The sequence below is a fragment of the Xiphophorus hellerii genome, chromosome 2 (assembly GCF_003331165.1).
Source record: "Xiphophorus hellerii strain 12219 chromosome 2, Xiphophorus_hellerii-4.1, whole genome shotgun sequence".
Taxonomy (NCBI): domain Eukaryota; kingdom Metazoa; phylum Chordata; class Actinopteri; order Cyprinodontiformes; family Poeciliidae; genus Xiphophorus; species Xiphophorus hellerii.
Window position 1 is genome coordinate 16,214,590 of NC_045673.1, and position 25,177 is coordinate 16,239,766.

General features: G+C 37.3%; 1 protein-coding gene across 2 annotated transcripts in view; it reads left to right on the forward strand.

Annotated features, from left to right (window-relative positions):
- Positions 1-25,177, forward strand: part of brsk2a (BR serine/threonine kinase 2a) — a 185,540-nt gene that overhangs the window by 85,874 nt on the left and 74,489 nt on the right. For both annotated transcript variants that reach the window (XM_032588905.1, XM_032588916.1), the window contains exon 2: positions 22,934-23,028. In XM_032588905.1, the coding sequence (XP_032444796.1) occupies positions 22,934-23,028 (95 nt within the window). The remainder of the gene's footprint in view (positions 1-22,933; positions 23,029-25,177) is intronic.

Consider the following 25,177-nt stretch of genomic DNA (forward strand, 5'->3'; position numbering starts at 1 on the left):
CAGTAAGGCTGTACTATGTACTCAGAAGCCATGAATTACTCACAAGCCTTTCTTTGCTGAAACAGGCAAGCACCTGTAGTGAAATTTTGATGTTTCACTATGTGAAAAAGGATTCATGATCCACAAGAGAACATTCAGTGGATGATTACTTCATTGAAAACTTAACACAAAGTTGCTCTGTCTCCTGGATGATGAGACCTCTACTCCACTTTCTACAAAAAAAAAAACTCAAAAAAAAAGTTTTGATTTGTTTGAAACTATGCTTTTTTGGATCAGTGTGTATTTCTTTGTCACCTGTCATTGCATGTTAAAAAGTTTAACTGTAAAACGTAGTCTCTGTGTGTATGTACACACATAGTCAGATATTCTGCTGCTAATGAAACATCTGTCTCTCAAGATCAACAGCTGATTCCCTCTGTTCCACGAGTCTGAGACTGCCACAACAAAACTTTTAAAAAGTTTTCTGTTCATCCAGATAAAACTTTATCCCTACGATCACCAGGATAGAGACGAAGGGCTGGCGGAAGGATGAGGGGGGTTGAAGTAAGTGTGTCACACTGTGCCTAGGCAAGGTGGCAAAAAACGCGAAGGGAAACTCTTACATTAAAAAAAAAACATAAATAAGAGGACAGCATCAACATCTGTGTGGGAACTTCAAACAACCTTTGAAAGGGAAAATGTGATTCCGTTCGGGATTCTCTAGGTTGGTAAACAATTTTTTTCCTCTCAGTTAGTGTGTGTGTGGGTGTGTGCTGGTGTGCATGTGTGTGTTTGTTGGGAAGGCTGATGCTTTGTAGAGAATGAAGGACTGTCAGAGCTAAGATCCAGCTGGATGACAAGAACATATTGAGAGGAGATGAGGGCTCCAGCTGCTTACAGCACCGTCTAATGATTGGCATGGATGTAATAAAGAGTAAATCCACTCTAGCCATCGCCCACATACTTTTTTAATCACGGTGTTGTCTGCAGTGATTCAGTGGAATCTGCTTGGTCATACATTAGAGGAAAAAAATGTCACTTGAACATCATTTATTCTGTATATTCTTCAGTATTTCCACATGCTGGTTTTCTTTTCTCTGACACTTTCCTGCTTGCCCTTTAAGAATGAAACCACAGCACTTCATATCATTTATTTACTGCTTTTATTCACCAACCAGGTGATCCACAGCCAGATGGTAAATGATTATTTAACTAAAGTAACTACTCATCCTTAAATTATGTTTCAATATTATAAATAAATAGAATAAACTGCACCTCTTGCATTCTTTGGACAGCTTGCTTAGAAAAAGACCATAAATGTTATGTTTTTTATTACTATTATTTTAATATACATGCCTTAGAGGCAGCTTGGGCTTGGTGGGGAGATTAGTCATCTTGTAATCTGAAAGTTGTTGTTTAGATTCCAACTTCCCACCAGGCAGAAAACCCCTATTCTGATAAAAGAAAAAAAATAATAGAATTAATGGAGATTCTTGTTTTCAGACCAATTTAAGTAATTATTGTTTTCCTTTATGATTAAATCTTTACATTACATAAACATATGCACACATAAATTTCAGAACAATAAACCTCCAATCAATTGTTTTTTTTTACCATTGATTGGTCTTTGTGGACTGAAAACATTTGCTTATTTACTGACCCAACAAAGTCCCCTAGCAACATCAAACTGTGTGCTTTCAGATGGCAAGCTGGTTGCTCTTTGTCTGCATCCACTGCAAGCTCAGAGATTCAACAGCAATGCCCCACTCTTATTTATTCAGTCATTACTCACAAAACAGCAAGCAGCAGGCACAAAAAAGACTGATTTAAGCAAAGTAGAGCAAAAGGCTTCCGTCTTCTGTCTCACAGAAATAGCATGGTATAATTGGAACAGTAACACGCTGCGTCAGTAATAAAAAGGAGAACTTTCAGTATGTTTTTAAATAATTACTTTTCTAAATGTGTTAAACATGTGCATGATGCTTTAACAAGTTTCTGTAATGACAAGGTGCTGTTCAGCAAACTGTCATCAGCTCCCAACAAGGCTTCCAATGAGCCTGCTATGATATTTGGATTTTTTTTATAGTCAGAAGAGAAAAACACAGTTAAACTGTAAAATCAGTTGTGTCATTTGTTCTAAATAAATGTGCATCTCCATTAGTTTTTTTCTTTCTTGTTCCTCCCTCCGTGTTGTTGAGAGCGGTAGTGGCCATTTGTATGTGTCGATGTGTGTACATGGTGTTTGTGCTCTGAAGTGGAGCACAGTTCTGCACTGAGGTGATGTTATGTGAAATCCCTGACATTACAAGAGCAGAGAGGTGTTGACTTTCCCGCAACAGTGTTGTCCTTTAAGCAACAGGAGCACCATCGCATGTAACTATCACCTCTGTCTCATGTGTCCTCCCTGTCCAACAATTTTCTTCATCCAAGCTTCATTTGACTTCTTTCGTCTGTGTCCTCCTTTTTCCTTGTCTACTTTCCCTGCTGCAGCCTTCTGCATCATCCAGCAGCAAGGATGCCATCTTCTCTTGAAGATTCCTGTCTCTTTGAATCGGATATTTTCTGAATAATCTGTTATCTAAATATTGCCTACTTCCTAACTATGTAAAAAAATCTGTTTTCTAAGTCCTGCTTTAGATTTTTGCTCATCCATGCCACTAGAGTGAGATTTCTGCTCTTTCTTGCTGTTTTTATTGGTGATATTTCTGTGCACATCTGCAGTAAAACTGTCTGGACAAGATTGCAGTGCCTGCAAAAAGAGAGAATCTCAGAGAAAGGAAGACAGACCGGTTGTGAACTTTACAGAAAGGGATCCAAATAAGAGAGAAGAGAAAGTAAAATTGAGAAGCAACAAATAGAAAAATGTACAAGACTCAAATATAGAATGCTCCTTGCAGATTTGAAAAGAATCAGAATAAAGTAAGAGGGGAAAAATTTTGAAGAATCTCAAGAGGCACTATGCATGTGATAAGGAGCCCCCATCTGGCTGGAGTAGGTATTAATACCATCACCCTATCTCACCCCATCTACTGATTTTTCCTGTCTGGTCTTGTCTGGTTGATTAAGACCGAACGCGTAGTTGCTATGCCCTGTAGGTCAGCTATAATCTCACATTTCCATACAGCCCATGCTGGTTTGTAGATATTTGAATGACAATTTTTATTGCACCTGTAGATGCAGCTGTTTCTTATGATAATTTACACCCTTTTCTTTTTAATCTGTTTGTGTTCCATCTTTTTTCCTCAATCTCCTATTGTCCCTGTCTGCACTGGAAAACCGCACCGACTCATTGTTATCAGTCTATTTTCGTCATCAGCTCTGGGCAGAGGTTTTTTTTTCTTCTGTGTCTGCATGTGTGGGTTTGACCTGAGCTCCACACATCAGGGTTAACATTTTTGGTTCCAGCATCTCTATCCCTTACTGTATTCCTGCAAAGGCCAGGGATTAACACAGAATAGGAAGCAGCAGAACTGATGTCATCTTAGCATTTATGTAAACTACAGGGCACGCTCTCAAGTAAACACTAGTGACCTTCTTACACATAAATGCTTTCTCCCCAAATACTTCTTCTCAGAGGTGCACCGCACTTCAGTGTCTCTACTACTACTCCTCTTTGCCATAGCAACCATCTCTCGGATCCATCAAGACGTATCAACCCTTCACTTGAACTCAAACATCCCAGACAACTCTTTGGTGGTGATTCAATCTCTGTATTGCTATTCTGTGGAGACCTCAGATGTCTATCATTATTGTTTGTTTATTATCATTATTCACAGACTGTTGCCTAAAGTGTGCTGAGAAAGTATAGAATTAATTAGAAAAACAACCAAGAGGACTATGGTAACTCTAGAGGAGCTGAAAGGATTCAAAGCTCAGGTGGAAGAAAAGCTCATTAGAAAAGCTCAGGTCTGTTGACAGGACAGCTGTTAGTCTTATTTTGTATCTAGTCTTTCTGTGAAAGTGGCAAATCACAGCAGACAAAAGTCCAATTTAGAATTTGCCACAAGTCATGCAGGGAAACATAGTAAAAATCTAGAAGAAATTTGATCAAATGTGATTATAACTGAAATTTGTTGAGTTTTTGGTGAGTAAACGTTGTAGGGACAGGCCTTAAAAGATTTGAAGAGTGTGTATTGGTTGTCACATAAAAAGCCGAAAAAAAAAAAAGAAAAAATTTTAAAGTCAGACAGTTCAAGGGGTATAAATGTTTTTGGTTGGTTTAGTGGTACCTTAATTTATCCACCAAGGAGAAAGCTTCAAGCAGAAAACATTTTGTCCTTGATGGATGAATATATTGTAAGTGTATTGAGTCGTATCCATTTCTCTCTGTGTGACTGTGTTTGGACACTTAACGTCGATGGTCTCTCATAGATGTCTACATTGAAGTTTAATGTGTCACAACAATATGTCATAGAAGCTATGGGAGGATTGTCATTTCTTTCCAGTGTTGTACAGCATGTACTTACTGTATATATCTCATGGATGCATCCCATGTGTTCATTGCTACTGTGACAGCTTCATGAGCGTTCGTGTTATATATAAGCATCAACATCTTCAGTACAAATGTGTTATTTTCTGCTCCTCTCAACTGAAAGTACAATGTTGGCTTTGTCTGAAATTTGATCACAAATTGCCCGCGCTTGAAGTAAGTGATAATTGCATCCCTTTGTGCAGCAGTAAAGAACTCTTGTATCGACTTCAGACACAGACACAGATCATGCTGTATGTAGAAAGCAGAGGCAGGCAAATGCAGCTATAGAGTCCTCCTCATTAGATGGCCGTATATCGGTGTGAGGCAGCAGGGATGTGAGAGGTGTTGGGCCTGATCAATATGTCTTCAGTCTCACTGACTGTATCATTATCATTTTAATGACTGCAGTATTTTACCCACAGATAGTCTTTGAGATGAGCAGCACCAGAGGTCTCCAAAGGTTCACAGCTGCTATTGTCTAACAGGGGCTGCATTCAGGTGTTAAGTGATGGCTGCTGACATTTTGAAAGCAGCAACCAGCTAATGATGAAAACAATGTTTAATGTTGTAGTTGCTTCAAAATTGCCAGTTTTATTTTGTGTATTATGTCATCAAACGTTTATTCTGAAATGAATTTGTTCAAAACAAATTTTGGTTTTGCACATTAAATGAAAGAAATTATTTTCTGGCTGACACGTTAGTATATTCTACACTCTAATAGCTAAGACGACCCTCTTTTGCTGAAATACTGTCTTGTGACCATTGACTGGTCTCTGTAACTTGTATGAGGAAAGTTTTGCACACTTCTCACTTTCGTCTGTGGGGTGTCTGATGGGTTACTTGTATGTCCAGCCCATTTCCATTCCCCTCACACCATCCCAAAGAGATCAAGATCTCTGCATTGTCTCTGCCCAGGATTTTCTATGTAAAGCTTTACAGGTTCTTGATGGTTTACTTGTGTTCTGTTGTCATCTTGCAGGGTCACGTTCAGCTCTAATATTTTTTGCAGAGGTTTTCACATTTCCCTCAACTCAGCCTCTAATAGACTGCAAAATTTATGGAGCATTCTCTTATGGTGAGCTGCCCAGTTCCTGCAGAGGCAAAACTTTTTCAAACCATTAAATACCAATTTGTGTTCATAACCATTGGTATGGGTTTATTTTCTTGGAAAATTAATTTTGGTTTATTCCAAATATTTCACCTGTTAATATCCAAATCATAAAGTTTTAGAATCAACTGTCCAGAAAATATCATTCAAATGGTGTGTGTATGGGTATATCTTTACTTTTAATGCAATATTTAACTTAGAATACTGGACCTTTCTGGTCTCCATGTAAATGGATTTCTTTCTTTTTTTTAATATTACAGTGTAGTTGTATTAATTTATTTTATCAGTCTAATTCCATAAACCTACAAATATCAAGGCAGCATTCATCCAAATGCAAAGTAATGATGATTATCATCTATTGAATTTTATCACTGGTTTAGGAGATTAATTCATCCAAACTACTGAAACTCACCTGCCTTTGTGGTTAACAGAATAAAAATAAGTTTATACAAACCCCTTCATTTAACTCCTCAAATTTAAAAAGATCAGAAAGGTTTAGAGATTAAATCATTTTTCTATTAGTGTCTTTGAAAACTTTTTTTAAAGAGAGAAGAAAATGTGATCATCTATAAAAGGGATGTTAATGCCTTGTGTTGCATTTGTGTGTTTGCACGTACCTCAGGGTCTCCACATGTTTCATCTCACAAGGCCCCTTATGTGGCTCAGGCTGCCTTCAGAGTAAAAGCTCCCTGAAGGTGTCGGACTAATGTGTCTGCATTTGCGTTGGAAATGCATAGACCTGATACTGTGATGTCTACTGTGCCTTTCTTCCCTTTTCTGTCTTCAATTCTGTGTTTTCAATTTACTTTTCTGCTCCGCCAACATACTTGTCCAGCTTCCTCCTTTTTTCCACTTCCAGTTTTATCTTGTTTCACTTGCCATCTTGGCAGAGTTTTCCCTTCGGCTTTGTGAAGACATCTCGCTCTCAGATCACTTTTTTTGTTCAGTGAAAGGCCAGGTGAAATGGACCCTCACTGAATGGCTCTGATATTCTGCTGCGTTTGCTTTCATTTGGCCATTCTCGGCGTGTGTGTGTGTCCTTTCTCTATGCAGCTACACGTTTTGTACAAGGCAATGTTCCAAGCTCCTGTGACGTAAACCCAGTCTCTGAGAAAGTAGGCAATTTTGACATTGGATTGTGGCCAGAATTGCTTTCATTTTTAGTCAGCAGTGAGTTGTTACACTCCACTACACATGTATGCACATTCTCCATGCGCGCTCACGTATGCATAAAACTATGCAGAATCATTGACAATTACATATGCTGTGGTTTTTTCCAACCAGGTCAATTTCCTGCTTTGGCTGCTTTACCAAGAATTATTTTAGTGGTTGATATTTTTTGCAATTATAACATTATAATGTTCTTTATTATGGTTCGTTATGTATTAAGAGGTCTTGGTAAAAAAAAAAAAAAAAAGGTCTCAAAGAATAAAAAAATTATAAAAAGGAGTGTGTTGGAGATATTAGTTTGATTATCCTAGTTTTAGTGATGTTTAACTTTAACTTTTAACTTTAGCAGATGTGGAAATATTAGAATGATCATGATTGTTTTGAGTAGGCCTCAATTTAGGTTAGATTTAGATTTATGATTTAATCAATATAGAATAGAATAGAATAGAATAGAATTCAACTTTATTGTCATTGCACTGTCACAAGTACAAGCAACGAGATGTAGTTTGCATTTATCCAGAAGTGCTCTACGAGATATAAATATTTATTTACAGATGTACAAGACTATGTATGTATGGACTATAAGGGGTTATAGCAAAGAGATATAGATATTGTGTATAAATATAAATATGGGAGCTATATGCACAGATTATACAGATACAGAATATACAAGAATGTTAGGGAATGGATTATATATGTATATAATATAATACAAGATAAATATAATCTGATCAGTAGAACATTTTTCTTAGACATAATGAGCATGATTTGATTAAAATTAGTGTAATCAGTAGTTTTCTATATTAAAATCACAGTCTTCATAAGTGTGTAAGTCATATATTAATCCGACAATGTTTTAGTACATTATAACATTATAATGTTGAGTGTAACAGATGTTTTGGTATTGAAACTACTCATGTCTGTTTTATAAGAGTTTGAAGATATTAGATAAAACCTGTGCCAATTTTTATAATCAAAATCTGCTGTTTGATGCACTGGGTCAGAGGAGAGGTCAGGAGAGCTCTGTGCGGTTCAGGAACCAGTTTGAGGCAAAATAACCAATTGACTTGTCCTGTAGTGAGTGCTAAGTGGACCAAGTTAAACATCACCTTAAAGTTGGAAAGGTTAAAATGGACAGAGGGATTCTGCCTTTGGAAGAGACTATATATTCCCCTGACATACAGCTGAGATGCAGACGTGGCTCTGAACAATGAGCTAGTTGCTGCTGAGGCATTGATTTAGCCAGAAGAGTGGCTCAATTTATCCTCCACCCTGACAGTGGTGTCAACAACATCACCGGTGGCTGCCGGGGTGATTACCAGTGCTTTACTCCCACCATCCACACTTTGTTGTATATTCAGCTCTTCTACACAGTGCACTCTCTCCACCCTTTTCATTGTCATATATCCCTCCTCCTGGGACCTGCATTGGTCTGATATACCAGACTCTTATGCACAACAAGGACTGCTGCTGGAAATCCTCTACAGTGGTTCCAGTTAGTTTTTTGTCTATCCTTGCTAGAATTAAACAACAACAACAAAAAAACAATGGTGCCAATTATCAACAAGCAGTATAAATAGCATCTAAGTCTGGATTGATTTTATGTCAAACTAAACCACACTTTCCTGATCTTTTATAATCAGAATCTGGTGAGCACATGAAAGCTGCAACTTCAATTACCGGTTTTGGTTAGACACAAGTGGCATCCTGTGCAGTCTTCTACATCTGTAGCTCATCTGGTTAGAGATAGTATTCTGAATATATTGGTTTTGTTGAGTGGTAATCTGAACTGACTGTTGTTTTTTTTTATTTGAAACCGATTTGCATATTGTCTTCTGGCCTCTGACATCAACGAGGCATTTTCATCCACACAATTGCTGCTAACTAGATTTTTTTTCCTACCCTTCAGACAATTTTTTGTAAACCCAAGGGCTAGTGGTACATGATAATCTCTGTAGATCAGCTCTTTCTGAAATATTTGGACCAACCCCGCTGGCATCAACAACAATACTACATTCAAAATCACTGAAATCCCTTCTCCACTTTGATGCTCGGTTTGAACTTCAGCAAGTAGCCTATGGCATCACATTTCTGCCAAAAACTCAAGGAGCTTATTAAGTAATCACAACAGAGCATATATTAACTGAGAGAGCATGGCTCTGATTGCATTTCTGTTTTGTCGTGGGCCCATAAAAGCAACCTAGTGCCTGCTGCAGTAGTAGCAGCAGTTTTTACGCTCTCACCAGAAAAATGCACTCCTCTCTGTATGTGGTGGGTGTATTTCTCTGTTAAGGGTGGCAACTCCTATGATTGATCTTATTGGCTAGATTTTCAGCTCAAAACTAATGACAGCCATAATGAAATTTGGTTTAATAGAAGAAGAGGAGGAGAAGGTGGAAAAGGATAAACACAAATGAGAAGGTATTGAAATGTAAAAAACTAATAAAAAATAATAAAAAAAACCTCCTTTTCTTAATCTTATGCTTTGAATTCCCATTATATTCTTCTCCTATTCTGCCTTACTGGCTATCACTTGTTTATAGCTGAAAATACAGCCAATCAGAAGAGTTACCAGCCCCAGCTGACAAACGCTCAATAAACAGGGTGGGTGTAATTTAAATGCTGTGGGCAGAGCATGTTTTACCGCTCTGTGTGCCCACAAATAAATGTGAATGCGGCTGCGATCAAAGCCAGGTGCTTTTTTGATTCATATACGTTCTGCTGTGAATGCTTAATAAGCTCTTCTGGTTTTTGGCAGGATTGTGACTCCTTACTCATCTTTACCTCATCTAGATACCCACATGTATTGTGCTGCTATTATGTAACTGCTTGATTTGCTATTTACATTAATAGGCAATTAAACAGGTGCACATATTAAAGTGGTCAGTAGGTATGAATAGTAAGTGATTCAGGATCATTAGCTGCTTTTTACATGTTGAAGGAATTAGAGAAATGTCTTTGCCAATCCTTTATCAAAGATTATTGTCAGATCTCATTACGATCTACTAACTTAACATTTGCAGCAATGAGTCTTTAACCCACTCTGCAATTTGAGTAAGCAGCTTTGAGGTAAACTGCACAATAATAGTAACTTGAACTTTTATTCTGAATGGTTTTTGTTCTATGCTTGTGGAGGACTTCAACTACACAACAAAGAGCTTTCAAAAGAGAATGAAGAGCACAGATGGAAGTTAAAGAATACTTCCTTGCAAGTATTCTTTAACCTGTTGACTTTTAGACGGCTAAAATATGTGTAATATTGCTGCACAGCAGGACGCTGCCCCAACAAACCCACTACAGTAATATTGCTTTGTCTACATTGGTACAAGAAATCATTTGTTAACTGGTTGGTGTGGTTTTTGTCCCCCCCCCCCCTTTTTTTTCTACTGTTATACCCAATGTTTTCCCTATACATCGAACAAAGGTCAATTTAACATCATTTTATACTGGAAGGAATTGAGTTTTTGTTTGATCTGGTCACTTTCCACTGTGGAAAATTTCTATGTGTGTGTGTGCCCAAACCTCCTTCTCTGCCCCCAAAGCGGGTAGACTGCTCCCTCTCTGGCAATTAAACTTCAATCAACAAATGAAGATGCAGTGACACGTTGAATTACAGCCAACATCCTCTTCCATACGCAAGCCTATCTCTGCCAGCCATGGATTAGCTTGCAAATTAAGGCGCTGAAGAAGAGAAAATTTGAGTTGCTTGATAAGAGCCAAATAACATCCTGGTATTGTCTTGATCCGCTGTTGCAACTTGGATCCAGCTTCCTGATTTCACTTGAAGTGGGCAAATAAATTTACTTGTGTATTTCCTGGTTGGACTTTGACCATCCATTTCAATCTGCTTTCTGATGAGTTACCAAGGCAGGCTGATTAAAACTCATCTCACTGAAGTCTTTTCCGGCTTGATCTGGGGCTTATAATGAAGATGTTGCACAGACAACCAAAAGCTGTTAATTAATGAAATAACTCCAGTCAAATCATAGATGAGGAAGGCTTGATTAATTGCATCTCTTCTTTTTTTTTTTTTTCTTTTCTGGCCCACACAGTTGGTCCGCTTGCAGAGCATTCCTGTGTTCTGTTCACTTGTGTCAGTGTGTAAAATAAAAAGAACCGAAAGTGCACATTTATCTGCACATTATGTGCTATTTATGCATTGCTTTCTGTGGTTAGAGCGTGAGTTTACAATATTACCCAGTCAGGTGTTTAATAATTTATATGCTGATGCTGTGGGTTACCTAACACATGATAGGCAGGCAGCATGCAGCTCTTTGAGGAGTGTCTAGGGCTCCTTTTAAAGCAAAGACTGTCAAAGTTCCCGCCAAGGCATTTCATTTGGCTTCTTTCTCCTAGGAGGAATGTGTCGCTTCGTGTTTAGCAAACACATACCATCAGAAAGTGCCATTGCCATAGAAACTTGTAATACATTGTTTTATAATAATAATAATAATAATAATAGTTGTGGTTAACTCGTCACATTCTGGCAAGTTCAAGTATGTGTTTACAGTTTTGTGCTGCACATTCAGTTCATGTGTTTGCGCACATGTTTGTCCCATCTTCAGCTTCTGCATTGGGGCTTGGTGTGGCTAATTAAAAGAATCCTACTTGCATTATTCATGTGTCTGTAATTATACATTCCTTTTGCTGATCCACAGCCAGAGACATTAAATATAGATCTGAGTCTCTGTGCCCCACCCTTCTAGGCCCCATTTTCTCTCTGTGTGTTTTGACTAGGCTCTCTCAGCATCTCTCTGTGTATCTGTCCTTATGAGTGTGTCTCCATCTCCCTGTCACCAGCCTCACTGTTGAAGCCCTCTTTTTGTTCTTTCCTTCGCTCCTCTCATCTCCTCCGCAGAGTCCTCGTTCTGATGTTCCTGTTTGGGATTCAGGCAGAACATTCGCCTGACAGCGTCTGTCCCTCTCGGATCTGTGGGCTGACCTCAAGTCACATCAGGCCAGATTGCAAACATGAGTATTAAAAATTGGCGATGACATGTCCACGGAGAGATTTAGCTGAGAAGACCTTTTGCCATCTCTGATCAATGTAGCGACAACAATTTCTCCTGAACAATAAATTCTCTACATAAAAAACCTCAAGTCCAAATTGGAAGGAGGGATGAAAGGCGTGTTGCACCTCAATATCTTTCTTGCAGAGAAAAGTAAATCATTCAAAACATTCAGTGCCATTTTAAATTCTTAGTTCAATGTTTACTTACCGGCCTTGTTGATGGCAGTGAATCTTTGAGGCTTCTGACTTCCATCATGCAGAGATTTTGTGAATATATCCTTGTACATATTTACATTTTGATGAGGATCATGAAGGAAAGTAGGATTTTCTTTTTTACAACTAAGTGCATCATTTAGAACTTGTCACCTAAGGGTGACGCTCACAGTTGTTTCAATATGTGTTCCAGAGTATGACAAATGAATAACTGCCTTGAAACCAGAACTTCATTACTTCAAATCACTTTTCACTTTTGTTAGTTGATGCTACAATCTGTGTATCATTGTCATGTGCACTGTGAATAAATTCCACATCCTTGTACGTACATTGACCCATGACATAGATGAGATATTTGAAAGCTGAGATGCTTGCAGACTCGAACATTACTAATTCCTTATGTTTCTGTATACAAAGAAGTAGCAGGTGGATGAGAATTGGTACCAATGTGGAAGCAGAAGCATGAATATGCTTAGATGCAGAAATCTTGTTTTATCTCTATTTTGATATATTGTGTGATTTATTTGCGGTTTCATTTGATTATTACAAGAAACAATAACTATGACTTCAATGTATTTGTTTACTTAAGGACAGATGTGTAATGGAGCACTCAGTTAATTGGGTAATATGAGTGATTTTACCACATCAGGCTTTTTATTTCTATTTTAGTAAGACTATTTTGAATTAATGGATTTCATACTTAAATACAATTTCTGGTTACTCTACCCACCTCAGCTCACTTTACTGGATGACAAATAGTGAAGTAAGCTGTTCATCATCCATGTGAGAACTTGGTTAAAAAGCATTTAACCAGCTTTTCACCAAACCTGGTTAAATTATATGATTCAGTTCTACTCAAAGCACCAGAACATGGACATGATGTAATATTTTGTCTGCATGATTACATCATTTCCCCAAATTGCACTAACCAAGTACTCAGTACTTAAGTAACCCTTTTTTCCAGAATCCCTTTTTACTCTTGAACAATTTTGTGGATACATTTTTGTCTACTTTAGTAAAAATGTATTGAAATAGTGCTACTCTTGAGTACTGCTTCAACCCCGTACTAATATAGCATTCATGTGTTCTCATTTAAATTCTCCTTTGTTTGGCTTTACATGTGTTCAGCTGGATCACTGCAGTTATGTTAAACAGCGGATGATGCCTGCAGGTACAATGTACCTACATTCAGCTGCTGGTAGAAGAAGAATCTATAGAGGAAGTGCATTCCTTATAAATCTCTAACCACAAAGGTCCGCCTCGAAAGGGTAACATTTTAGTCATTTTTACAAGTCTATCAAAGATTTAATGATAATTATTAACTTTGTGTTTTTATTCATATGTGCATATGCTGCTGTGCTTCCGGACTCTACGTCACTGCTCTTCCTGTTTGGCGATCGCTACTCTGGGACTGTCAAAGGAAATGGGGATGCGTGTGACTGGGCTAAAAGCCTAACCCAGGCCATGTTTCACAATACAGTCCGCATGAATGTACAGGTCGTTATGTGCGCTGAGAGAAAGGGCAACCATAAATCATGTCTGCCTTTGTCTTTTGGTTTAATCTCACATTTTTAAACACTAGGTGGCTTGACCTTTTAATCACCTGGGGTGCCCAATTAGGTTCCAAAGGTGACTAATGCTACGCTGGCCGGATATTTAGCTCTGCCCAGTTTTTGCCCTGTGTTTTGTCTTTTCTTCTTCTTTCTTGTGCTGCAGGCGTGTTTTATAAGAGTAGCCTCTTGTTTCTGACAGGAATTAGTACTGCTTAGACTTTGGCTCAGTTAATATTTGATTCATTATTCATAGCAGGGAGAAAACTTACTTTGTTCCATGGGAGCAAGTTGACTTTTTCTGTCTTCTTCTTTTTTTAACCTCAATGGAATCATTATCTGAAAACTGCTTTTTCTATAAACTATAGCTATCTTTCAATGATATCAAAATTTGTTGATTTGAAGTGTGACAAAAATACAAAATCAGAAGAAATCTGTAAGTTTTTATCCTATTTACCAAGAGTTTGGGTGAGATTCACATGGTGGTGACTTCAGCTGGAGCCAATAACAATTTCAATGACACTATGCAACTTGTTATATATATTTGAAATATCTAAACTGCTGAAGGTTTACGTTCCTGCGTTTTGATCAGGGAAATCTCTTATGAAGGAGCTGTGGGGGAAATATATTATTTTACACAAGCTAAATAAACTGTTTCTTTATGCATGCGTCAGTGCGCATCCCTTCTCGCTTCAGCACTCCAGGGCTAAACTGTTCTTCCTGCTTTTGAAGATGCTTGCTTTACTGACGTTGTTGCTGTTGCTTTGGCTCACAGCAGTTACTGGGGAATTCAATCTGGGAAGACTAACGTCATGACTGACTGAAAATGTTAAGTGTGGAGGAGCAGAGGAAACTGTATTCTGGGAAATGAGATGAGAAAAGCAGTTTGAGGGGTTGAATCTGCTGAGTAGCTGAGTTCACAGTGTTCTTATCCTACATGACTCTGCGCTAATTTCTTGTACTTATTAAAATGATGACACAAATAACGATGAAAGTCCCCAAAATACATTTTACATTAAAGAAGACAGGTTTGTGTTGTTGAACATACTTTGGAGAACAATTTTATTAAATCTGTGCAATAAAACCAGTAGCAGTAGCAGCATCTCAGTAGGTTAGAATTTTCACCACAACTAACTTATTTTGGTAATTTCATTTTAAAAAATGAAGCTCATGTTATATTACACAAACAGTGATATAATTCAAGCATACTTTTAGGTGATTGTGGCATTCAGTCAGTTAAAGGGAAAATAAACAAACTATAAGGAATAAAAATACTGAGATCTTAGGCTATACCAAAAAGTTTATCCATGTACTTTTACACACATGTGCCCTTGGATTGCTTTTGCCCAAACTGCATTAATGCAGCATGTCATGGAGCCTCTGCTGAGATGTCGAGGAAACCCTGGTTGCTTTAATAGCAGCATTCAGAATATCTGTACAATAATTGTCGACTTACCCTTGTTTTCAGAATACTCCATAGATTATGTATATGGTATTGTGAAGCAAAGAGTGGTTGAGATCCAGGGATGCCATGGTCATTATAGCAGGTGTTGGTACTGTTGACATTGTGGACAAATAAAAATATGGTTTCAGGCTTTTTCCTTCCGAAGCATGAGGAAGCACAGCAAGCCCCATAGCTTAAAAGTAGGGCAGCACTGGTGTCAGAGTTTGAGTTCAGCTGACTGTTAAGGTTCAAAGTTGTTGCTTTTAGAAAAATATGGTCCGTGTTCTTTAAGGTTTCCGTGTTATTTTGTTTTATTACTTTTGCATGCGTCTTGTAAAGAGCTCAAATGGAATGGTGTTTACAGCAGTGTGTACAGGCAGATAGTTGCTCGGCGATCTGGCTCTGGTCTGCTCACTCGATCCCATACACTCACTCTTTCAGGCTGAATACAGAAGTGATTCCATGGAAATAACACAGGGACTGCTCCTTTATTTACCATCCATCTCCCCCGGTAGTTTTAGGCTGAAGAAGCTGATCCGGAGTGAAGTGAAGGCTGTAAACTTTGTTGTGCAGCGTTAGCTTTAATTTGTCACGACAAATTTTTACAAGCCACCGTCTTCTTAATTCAGGATCGTTTGGAAATCCATGAAAACCTAAAATCCCATTATATTTGAGAAAACAACAATGTTCATGTGGTTTTGCTTTATTTGCTTCTGAAATAAGACTTTGTCTTTTCTAGCTGTCATGGTAACTCAAAGCAGAAGCAAGAAAGCCGCATTTCGCTCATGCAGATGTGACGTCAGCGGTAGTATGTGCAAAGAGCCCATTGAGGTTAAAGTTGAAACAATGCTAAGTTAAATTCTGTATTTGAGTTATAAGTCTTGTAATTCTAATTTTTGATTGGTATTCAGTTAAAATACTGAATACCAATCAAAACATTTTGATGCTTATGCCAGTTAATATACAGCTAAAAGCAGTAGAGCTCTAAAACAGTTGATTTATCCAGTTTGACACACTATGCCTTGGTTGTCTACATCTAAGTGAAGGATGGAAATGTGAAAAAGGTAATGAGTGAAGTTAATTATTACTTGTGGGAAAAGTAAACAAGGCAATGGTAATGTTAAACATTAATACTGTACACTGTAAAAGGTTTGTTAACAAATAAAGAAAAAACGCAATCTGGATGCTAAAGGCAGCGCTTCGGTCGTCATTGCTGATTTCTATTTTATTATCCTTCAGATTGTGCTCATCACTGTTATAGCAGTCCTGACACTCAGGACTTGTAACAATCGCATGACTTCCCAAACTATGAATGACTGGGAAAACTTTCCTTCAAGAGTACTTTAATGCATCAGTTGTAGCCCATATTCTGGATGTGTGTGTGTGTGGGTGGGGGTGTGGAGACCCTTGAAGGCACTGAGTCAAGCTGTAGTCAACACTGTAAATTTTAACCCAAACTCTTGAATGGACTTTGCTTTACAATCCTTTCCAGGCTGTGGGTATCCTTTCTTTTATTCAACTCTACTGTATATGCTTAAATGCAACTCTGTGAACAGCTAGCATCAGTGGATGTTTGCTGGACAGCTGTGAAGTCAGCAGTCTTACCTGTGATTGTATAAGAGGGGATCACCCTTTCCTTTCTTGCAGCTCCACTGTCAAATCGGTTCTTTTATTTTCATGAGGTCTTGAGAGTCTTGACTCATTTATAAAGTAGCTCATTTTCACATGTACTTTTGCTCAAGTCTTGTTAAGTATTTTGTCTTTAATTATCTGTCTCGTTTAGTTTTTGCACTTTGTGTCATTAATCATATTTAAATTTTTATACTTTGTCTTACCTTTGAATGTGCCATGAAAAAGAACATTTCATAGCAAAATGTTATGGGACACAATCTTTGGGGAAACTGAATTCTGGGTTTTCATAATTATCAAAACAAAATTTAACAAAATAAATAGTTAAATAAAAAGTTTAAATGTTTTGGTTATACTATTGAAAGAAAATATCTTCAGTTATATTTTCCTTTATTGGTTACATCTGTACATAAATGAGACATGTTACACAGTCGGGATTCCTGATGGGATAGAATCCCTCTTCTTGCCGTGCTGCAGGGGATTCCCACATCCTGCTCCATGGGCTTTTCGTATGGTTGGAGAGAGCAGCAGGAATAAGCCCTGGCACCATACTGGATTTCCTGTCGAATGCTGAATCCAGTGCAGAGTGGTAGTCCTGACATAGAGCATTCAGGGTTAGAGAGCAGAAATGGAAAGCAGATCACAGATCTGCGCCTAAGGGCAATGAGCTTCTCAGAGCCACCGCCTCAGGGAGAGAACGCTAAGCCAACATAAGCTACTACCATCTGCCAGCAGTGGTTTAGCACCTTTGAAAGTTGGAGAGGTGTGAAAGTGAGAGCATTTCTTTCTGATCCTTTGCTCTCCTGATGTTGGTTTGGTTTCCATATAGAAATTAATCTAGTAAGGATCCTTTAAAACGCAATCATGCTGGACCATGTGTGTTTTTGTGGTCAGCAGTTGGAGACTACAAAAGTTTTGCAACTTGCTCCTGCTCGGAAAATGAAAATCATGAGATGGCTTAATCTATCTTCTGAGGTGATCTTCATTCTTCCTTTTTGTGGTCTGACGAATTACAGCTGCAGTAGGTAACTTTTTGTTTCCCAAAAATATATTTTTTACATTTGTTAAAACTGTGTTCATCACATGACAAAAGAATATGAAACGGGCAATATGTGGCTAAAAAAAAATAAAAAGTAAAAATCAAGCACCATTGGATTATCTCAGTGGTCCTATTGCCATATGCAGAAATGCGCTACTTCCGGGCAGAAACAACTAATCAGTCAGGAAGAATGTCTTAGCACTGTCAATCATGCTGCTCATATCCTGCTTCTGCACAGAACACACTGTCATTCAGGCGCAAGGTTGAAATTGTGCTGCAGCTGTGCTAATGGCGGAGAGATAACCTAATGTTACAGGAAAACTAACAATTTGAGTTCAGTACAAACTCTGCTGCGGTGGAGGAGATATGGAGGGAAGACTTTAGTGTAGCGCAGAACAAAGAGGGAAGGACCTATAAGCTGTGCTTGTTAAACTTTTCAGTCAGTCCATGGTTTTCTCAGAACTTGCTACTGCAGCTTTAAGAAGTAGGCAAATAAAAACACAACAATGAAGGCATATTAGTAGTGCGTACGAGTAGGCAATCAGTTAGGAAAAAGAAATCTTAGCATTTGACCACATGTTAAGTATTTCTCAAAAATACTATTATGTAAAATAATAGGATGGGGTTGTTTTATGGAGATTATTTATACTGTTGACCTATTGCACCATACACATCCAAAAAACAGGGAAGTTATGCTCAGTTAAGTCAATTAGATAGTATCATTGTTCAAGAAGTTACGAGTAGATGCTGTTGCCACAAATAAACTGTAGGACCCTCTTGGGATACTTTTCAGGACAGCATGTTCAGCAGGGATGCTCTTCCATGAATCAAAATAACTTATGAAGACACAGCAAAGTGGGCCGAGAAGCCCATTAAAAAATCACTGCTGGCACATGGCACTGTGGTGTAGAGGAAGAGATCCACTGGAATAATGTGTTTTACTTTATGACTTCTTCAGTACAATGTTTGAACTTTATGCATGTTTTAGTACCAATTTCGCTCTGCAACTTATGAGAAAAGTAAAAAAACAAACAAAAAAAAAACTTTATTATTGTAATAAATTTTAAAGTTCTTTAGTCTTTGAATGTGCTGAGCTCAGCGTTTGATAAAGCATTTTCAGTCGCCCCTAACATGTCAAAAGCTGCAGAGGGGTGATTGAAACCAGGACTTTGCAGCAATGAAGCACCACTTTTACAACTTTGATGCTATGAGCCATAGAGCAATGTTCTCCCTGTCTCTTCCACCAGCATTCCTTCACATTACATCATTAATCACAGGGAGATAAAAAATTGCAGAGCTGGGACAACAGCTGGTGGTAAGTCAGTGGCAACCTTTTGGTGTTATTGATTTTGGAGAGGGCCAAAGAGTGAAAGACATCAATATACACTGGCACGCGCCATAAACTTCATAGTATAGCAGCCTGCTGTTTTCCATACACTTGCTGCTTCTCCATTATGTAACCATACTAGTTCATAATTTACCTATCGTTAGTCCTGGACTTGTTTTAATTTGGACATTTCCCATTTTGGCTAAATTTATTCATGTTTTATAACTCTTGGATCTTAATCAGATGTTATTACCGTAGTTGGAATATGAGGAACCCTGTGTTTCAGTGGTTGAAATAAAATTGGAGCATTACATCGAAGCTGCCTCACTAACGGTTTTCTCAGTGAGCAAATTTTATACATTATACAACTGATTGTACACATAATACAGGTCAGCAAAAAAATAAAAAATAAAATAGTTTTAACTTGATGGACAACCAGTAGAGCTCCAAACCATACAGTAGAGATTGGATATTTCTCAAAATAATTTTAAACAGTAATAAGAGATTGATGTTATAATGTTTCATGGAAGTACAATGGCCCTAAAAAATACTGTGAAGCAATTTAGAAGTAAAATATTCTGTAGTTGCTATTTTGATTTGATAGTGAGCTAAAATGGCAATTACCTGCACCTAATAATTTCTAAAATGGAGACTGAAAAACAAAAAAGACATCTTTAAGCTTTAAAACATGCTACTCACTTGCATATAGACATTGAGATTACAGACAACTTTGATAAGATTCTGTTCCCTTATGTATCAGCCAAAGTTTTGCATTTAAACCTACAAGGTCAGACATTTTACCTGTTGATTCCAAAAAGATCCAGATGAAACCCGAGTGTTACCGAGAGCTTTCCATATACGTATATAGTCTTTGTAGCAACCACTCCCATGTCTGCTTACCAATTTGTCATCCAGAGCTGCAGTATTCCAGTGAGATTAGCTCTCAATCCCACGTCCCCATCTCAAAAGGGAAAACACTTCCATCAATTATTCTTTTTATAAAGTGCCAGATTTGTCATGCAAATTCCTAGTTTGAACGTTGTTAAGCTATTTTATTGTATCCATTTAATTTTTAAGGCATACTGTTTATGTATTTTCTGTCTCAAAGCAACCTTAGATCTTCCATTATTGTGCTCCAAACTTCCTAGTAGCTCACAAAGTGATTGTAAAATCATAATGTGCTGTGTTCCCTGTGCACGTTTTTGTCTTCCTAATGTGCCCTCAGCTCAAGAAAAGCCTGGCTCTGTCAAAAGATGGATAGTGAGGCAAACAATTCTGTTAACTTTTCAGGCATTTGCAGATATATTTTCTCTTTTAATGTGTTTATCATGACTCATGAGCTTCTCTATAGCAGCCATTAACATATGATTATCGTCTCAAAGCTAATAGCTTTGTCTGTTGTTCTCTTCTTCCTAAATCTTGTCTTTTTCCCCATCTTTAATGTTCCTTTCTTTACTGTTTCCTTCCTTTTTTCTGTCGTTTTCTCTCGTGCTTTCACTCTTCTGTGTGACTCCACATTCTGCCCTGCAGCTCTTCAACATCCCAGATTGAAGCCTTACTCCCACACAATGCTCTCCATTATTGCTTAATTATCTGTGGCCTGCCATTTGAATAATGTGCAATCTCTTAATCTCTTTAACATTTGCTTTTGCTTGCTGTTATTTTTATTTCCTTCTAACTTTCTCTTGTTTTGTGATGTCTAAGAATCATCAGAAAACTTCTTTACACCACTCCATGTTTCACTTCCTTAGAGCCAATTGACTCACTAGTTAGTTCATAAGACTGTAAAAAAGGCACAACTTAAAGTGTAAATAACCCCCCTCAGAAAGCATAACTCCACCCCTGGCAAATTTTGAAAAATTCCAGCAAAGTCAGCGGAGTCGAGAGACCCAGCTGAGTGTGGGGATGAGCGAAGGGGTGAGTCAGGGTGTGATCAGGACGAAAGAAACACTTTTATCAACTTATCCACTTTGTCGCTATATTTAACAATTTTAAGACTCTTCTAGTGACTTTTTCCAAAGCAACTGGTGATAAATCTAGCATCTCTTTTTCTGTGTTGTTGGAGACTTTTATGGCAAAAACTTTCTGCAGCTCAGCTGCAGGCAGCATGTCAGTCCTGAGTGAGCAGCCATTAGCCGCTATCAGCTTATTTTGCTTCCTATTTTGCTTTTTTTAAGTAAAGTGTATTGCAGTTACATTGTAGATCTGTTCAACACTATACCTTTGCTAATAGTCAGAGCAGAGGAGACCTATTCTACTACATATCTACGTTGAAAATAAATCACACATTTGTAAAGCTAAGTAACGCTATCGATCAATGCTCGCCAGTCACCATGGCAATACTCAGAACAACTCCTGACTCACCACCTGGCGGGGACAAAGAAGTGGGGAGGGAGCGCTGTGCTTTAATACCCAAATTGATGAAGTTATAACAAACCGCGAGGACAATTGAACTGCGTAAGAACCGTTTGACAGGAAAGGCCAGGACAAATAATGGCGACTCAAAAGAATTGCACAGAAATGCCAAAATTCGCACAAAACATAAAGATAAACTATTTAGATAGTTTATCTGTAAAAACGTTGATTTGGGGGCGAGTTTCACTTTGAGAGTTTGGTAGTTGCAGCTTTGGTTGGTAAGATGTAGCAAAGTGTCATTTTTGACTAAAGCCAAAGACATAAAATAAACAATAACCACGGCACAAGCTCATTGCAGCCATTTCTCTCTCTCTCTCTCTCTCTCCGAATATATATGTGCCTGTTTAATAAACTGTAGCTTACCTTTCAACTTAAAAATGAATAGATAAATCTATTAAAGAAAAAAATCTCAAACAAACAGAGCTAGATATACAATTAAATAAATATAGTATAGTATAGCAGTTTAAAAATATTAAGGCCTTTAGAAATAATTATTTTTCAGAATTAATTTAATTCTGTTTTTTTCTTCTTTAAATTCGTTGTGAGATATATCAAATTATTACCTTTATAGTCTTCTGTTCTCTGAAGCACCGTGGCACCATAGGATAATCTATTAAAAGCATGAGCTGACATGTGTTTATATGGGTGCATTTGTTTCAGTTTGTTAAAAGTTATCTGATTGAATTTTTTGAAATGTGTATGTGTCTGCATGGTCCCTGCAGAAAATCAATTGGAGCTTTTCTCATGGCTCCTCCCGTATCAAATGCACACGCTGCTTTATTCCAGTGAAAATGTGCTCATTGCAGTCTCCCTGTCTGTTGTCTTCACTGTTTGTGACTGATCATTTACCTGAAGCAACAGTACCTAGGGACATTAAGTAAAATAGAGTAGTAAAAGTGCTTTTGTGTTCAGTAGAAAACCACAAGATTTGTTTGAGATATGGGGATTATTTATAAATGTATTCCTAGTAGAACACCAAACACGCAAATGTATTTTCTTGTGTTTTTTTTTTTTTTTAAGTAAAGTATTATTATTTCAGCTACGTTGTAGAAATATGCCATCGTAATCCACTTCCCTCGGCTTTATGCAATTTTGTTTTAGTGTAATAGTTAATAATGAGTCCATGGCCATTGCTTTTTAAAGCTGTTTGTACTCAATTTAAATTACAATTGTTTTCCATTGGTTTGGTACATTACAGAAATCAATAGCAGACAATAAACACTCACTCACTGCTTTTATGAGTCAAATAAAACTTAGAAGAGCAGTTCAAGTAACTGTGTTCACTCCAGAAGTCATTATGGTCATTTTGAACAAGAGTTTACAAGCCATTTTACATGTTTCTGATCAATACACTTATTAGTCTTAGCAAAAATATAACAATAATTTTCATCACAATACTATTTAATCTGCATGTTTGTAGATCCAATCACTCTTTTGTTTGCCGAGTAACTTTCTACATGCGTTTTACACAACCAGCTTGTTCATTGTTGCCATGTTTTTGCCTCAAATTAGAGAATAGACATCGTATTATTCGGAATTTCACATTAATGACCTTATTGTCTTTACTCTTTTCACAGGGTTGGTAAAGCTTGGAATTCACTGTGTGACATGCCAGAAGGTTGCCATAAAGATCGTCAACCGCGAGAAGCTCAGCGAGTCGGTACTAATGAAGGTAAAGTTCCAAACTTAAGATTTATGGTTTTAAAATCTTAACCCAGTCGAATATTTTGCATTTTTATTCTGCATTAGGTTTTGTGTTACATTAAAGAAGCAGTTTTCAAAAGGCCTCATTGTTTTTTGTTGTTTTTAAACAAATTATTTTGTATCACAGATCAACTTTTAATCCTTTCTCCCATGGTATGTCTTGTTCTTTTTATAAATATTTTTTTTTCTTCTGTTGTCACAAATCTTAAACTGCTGCATAATAATGACATGTTTTAAGTCTAGTGTACAGGAAAGTCAAGCTGATACACACTTTGATATGTATTTCTAGTATATGAGTGGGGTGTGTTGAAATGACATGCAGCACTGAACAAAAGTATTTTAAATGAGATCTTGTATCGATTCCTGAGTGACAATGTAGTTTTCTGAACTGTGCTTTCTGTCACTTTTAGATTTACTCACCGCTTTGCAAGTTCAGTTTACCTCTGTTCATAAAAAAAAACAAGAATTTAAGATTGATTCATCCTCAGCAGCTCGTCATATGCGAAGCAGTCTTGATAAAGTTGTTTTCAAATTCTACAGTCACTCGTGTGTTCAATTTTGTTAGAAAAGGGTCAAGCAAACTAAACCTCCACTCCCACTCATAAAAATCCCATTTTATTAAAGGATTTATAGTGAGCTACTTGAAATGTAACTGCTATTAAAGTCTCAGTGCACATCACCTGCGCAGTGCCTTGGTAAGCTCAGATTTCATTTCACTGTAAAAATACTTTTTTTTTTTCTTGCCAATCTTTGCTAGATACTCAACCTTACTTTATGAGTGAACAGCCAGATTTAGTTGCAAGTTGGTCACTGAATTGCTGTTTCTAAAAATGACTGTAGCACTTCTTGCAGCAGATACACTGAATGACTCCTATGTGTGTTGTGCACACACATAGTGTGCACACAGACTGAAAAAAAGTCTGAGGCATCTCCAGCCTTCACCTGAATAGCATATCAGGCAATTTGTTATCTTGTTCATTGTGAAAGAGATTCACTGCTATACAACACTTAAAAACAAAATAAAGTTGGGCTCTTTGCAATTCCTCTCCATAGACATATACAGGCAGATGTAAAAAGTTAGAATATTATAAAGGTTATATGGTATATTGATTTCTTACACATTAAATCAAATATTTCAAGTCTTTTTTTTCTTGTCATTTTGATTATTTTAGCTCACATATAGTGAAATACAGGTAAATATTGGTGCTAAAATGTGAATAATATTTTTTTGTCTTTATTTAAATAAGGTAACTTTTTTAGATAGTCAAATATAGATGATATGATTTTAAGATGATGTACATATTTCAGTAATTTACACCATGTATTTATGTGGTCTTTTGAGTCTGTTACAGGATGCCACACCCTTCTCTATAAATGACACGGCGTCATAAAACACTCCAATCTCTGTTCTGGCTTTGCATCAATGTGTGCCACCCTAAAATTCTCACTCACTCCATCAGGCCAACCTGGCAAATTTTCCCAAAAAGACTTAACCTTGATCACTGCTAACGTTTGAAAGCCCGGGTAAACATAAACCCTTGAAAAATATCCTTTTTTTGTAAAACATTTCTTATTTATGCTGTTTGAAAATAAAGCACGTAAGGAAAAGAACTACATGAGGCTTAACTGAAAAATGGCTATTGAAAGCTTTGAAGCTGCAACTTTAAACATATTTTTGCTTAATCTTAAAGAGATTAAGCAAAAATCTCAACATTACTTTACTAAATAAGTATCTGTACATTCCTCATTAGATGTCATGATAATTTAGTGTCAGAAACTTTGATTGGCCACTTACAAAGAGAGAGCCACGAAAAAGAGAGAGTTTCTCTCTCTCTCTCTCTTTTTTTTTTAATCAAGTTGCTTTTTGCTCTTTCTCAAAACATCCCAGGACTCCTGCTGGGCAGCTTCATTCTATCTCAGCTCAAAATAGTCATTATATGAACTTGTTTCTTGAGTTGATGGGATGGTTATAAAAAAAAAACAAAAAACTGGAGGTAACCAGGAAACAAAGGACTATTTCACAAGATGCTCCAACTTGGAAATTTTCTTTCACTGGATCCAAGCAGAGAGAAGTACTTACTGTAATTGGAAAGCAGGAAGTGAATGGGTTTGCGGTC